Genomic DNA, 2,252 nt, shown 5'->3' with positions numbered 1-2,252 from the left:
CTCTTCCACCTCCATCTCCTCTTCCTCTTCCTTCATCTCCTCCCTTGCCACACCACCTTCTCCTACTCTTCCTCCCTCGCCACCACCATGCCTCGGAAGTGTCTCGAGCTTTGCACCCGCCCCTAGGCGCGAGCCCTAGGCTCCAACGCTGGCGCAAGCTGGGCTTCACCACTACCCCTGCCTCCTTCCCCTCTCCGCACGCACGGGTCTCCCCTAGGTTGTCGTCGCCATCAACCGCTTCCACACCGACACCGACGCTGAGGTGGAGACGGTGGCGCGCGTGGCGCGCGAGGCGCCGCCGCCGCCGCCCGCGAGTCCACCCGCCCGCGTGTTCTTCACCTTGCCTTGGCTCCCCGCGCGCGCTACAGGGCGGTGCGTTCGACGCCGTCGCCGCCGACCATTTTGCGAAGGGTGGCGCCGGCGCCGTCGAGCTTGGCCGCGCCGTGATGGCCGCGTGCGCCGCCACGTCGCCTCGAGAGTTCCGGCACATCTACGACGCAAAGGCGCAGGGCGTTAAGGACAAGATCGAGACGATCGTGCGCGAGGTCTACGGCGGCGCGGGCGCAAAGTACAGCCCGGCGGCGGAGGCGCGCATCGCGAGGTATGAGGCGGACCCGGCGTTGCGCTCGCTGCCGATATGCATGTCCAAGACGCAGTACTCGCTCTCCGACGACCCCAAGGCGCTCGGCGCGCCCAGCGGCTTCACGGTCACTGTGAAGGCGCATCTGTCTGCACGCGGCGCTCGCAGCGTGCGACGGCTCTGTTCACGGCGGTCTGTGCTGAACAGGATGCCTACGTCTCGGCCGGGGCCGGCTTCATCGTCGTCTCGCTCGGCACAATCTCCTTCATCCCCGGCCTTCCCGTCAAGCCCGCCTACTACAAGATCGATGTCGACCTCTCGTCGGGCAGCCCTCGGGTGGTCGGCCTCTCTTAGCCGGTTAGCCGGCCGGCCTCGCTTTGACGCGGCGCGCTGAGCTCACCGTGCGCGCTCCTGCTGGCGGCGAAGGCATGGGTGGGCTTCCATGCGGAATCACACGCGCGCGGCGGCAAGTAGCGCTCCACCTGTGTGCAGCGGAGACCCGCGGCGCCGGCGGATCCCCGTGTCTTCCCCTTCCGCACCAGGCGCGCGCGGAGCGGTGGGGGAGGACGCCCTGGCGGAAATTTTTGTTTTCACGTTTCGTTTCACGTTCATGTGGCCTCAAGCCTCCACACCCCCGCCGCCCGCAACTACCTGGGCGCATGCGCCTCACATATCTCGCCAGAGCATAAGCTCTTGGTGTGCCACGAGACGAGTTTTTCGCCATCGCCGCGAGCAGCAAGCCGCCCGCCGCAACAGCCGGAGTTGCATCGCCACGGCACTGACTGCGCCGCGGTCCCGCCCCCGTCGACGAAGCTCCCCCCGCGGAAGACCGCGGTCCGCGCGTAGCGACGCCTTGACGATCGAGATGAGCGCGCTCGAGGCTCGCCCACCTACTGCCCCTGAGAGTTGGTTACGAGTGGGATCGGCTCCCCCCCTTGGGATCAAAGCTTCCACGACCTCGCACCCAACATCACAGGCGGGATCAGAGAGAGACTCCACACCGGACACCGCCCGGGCACAGACCCCCTACCCGTCGGATCGCACAGGGCCCCCTCGGAGCAGCAATCGTGCTCTGTACTGCTACGCATATGCAAGGAGGCCCATGTGCATACGCATCACATTACGCCCTCTCGGGAATACGTAAACTCGGTGCGTGTGCGTCACTTGCCAGTCCAAATGCGTCGCATTACGCAGCCCGTCGAACGCCTCCCCCTTCAAAAATAAATAAAAAACGTCAATACATACATCGATATACACGTATTCATCGCGTGCGTGACGGTGCGATGGCCCTGTGGTTGCCTCATACGTACCACGTGTCACGTATACGGATTATGGATCTCCGCCGGTGCGCCGCGGCCCGCGGGGGGGCGGGGCGTCTTCGACGTATCACGTATCCGCATTACGCATACGTCCTTTTCACCGCAAAGCTTTGCCCGGGGGACGGTGCAATGGCCCGCGCGGCGGGTGCCTACGTACCACGTGTCACGTTTACGGATTACGTATATCTCGCCCCGCGCGCCCCCGAGCCATCCCCCCCCCCTGGCTTACGTATCACGCATACGCATCCCCCGCCGCCCCCTTCCCCGCCGCCCTTTCTATCACCGCCTCCGCCCTCGCCAACTCCTTCATTGCCGCCTCCCCTACCGCCCCCTCCCTCGCTTCCCTGCCTCCC

The 2,252-nt window shown here is 65.9% G+C and overlaps 1 protein-coding gene across 1 annotated transcript; it reads left to right on the top strand.

Moving 5' to 3' along the window:
* Positions 1-217: 217 nt before the first annotated feature.
* EMIHUDRAFT_122387 (putative methylenetetrahydrofolate dehydrogenase) lies at positions 218-934 on the top strand (the record flags this gene model as incomplete). The annotated part of the gene is made up of 3 exons (XM_005789821.1): positions 218-271; positions 369-707; positions 788-934. Coding segments are annotated over 3 exons (540 nt in total), but the record flags the coding sequence as incomplete, so codon positions are not given.
* Positions 935-2,252: the final 1,318 nt, after the last annotated feature.

This window comes from Emiliania huxleyi (assembly GCF_000372725.1).
Source record: "Emiliania huxleyi CCMP1516 chromosome Unknown EMIHUscaffold_1245, whole genome shotgun sequence".
Taxonomy (NCBI): Eukaryota; Haptophyta; order Isochrysidales; family Noelaerhabdaceae; genus Emiliania; species Emiliania huxleyi.
The sequence above is the reverse complement of the archived record's forward strand: the minus strand, read 5'-3'. Positions and strand labels throughout refer to the sequence as shown.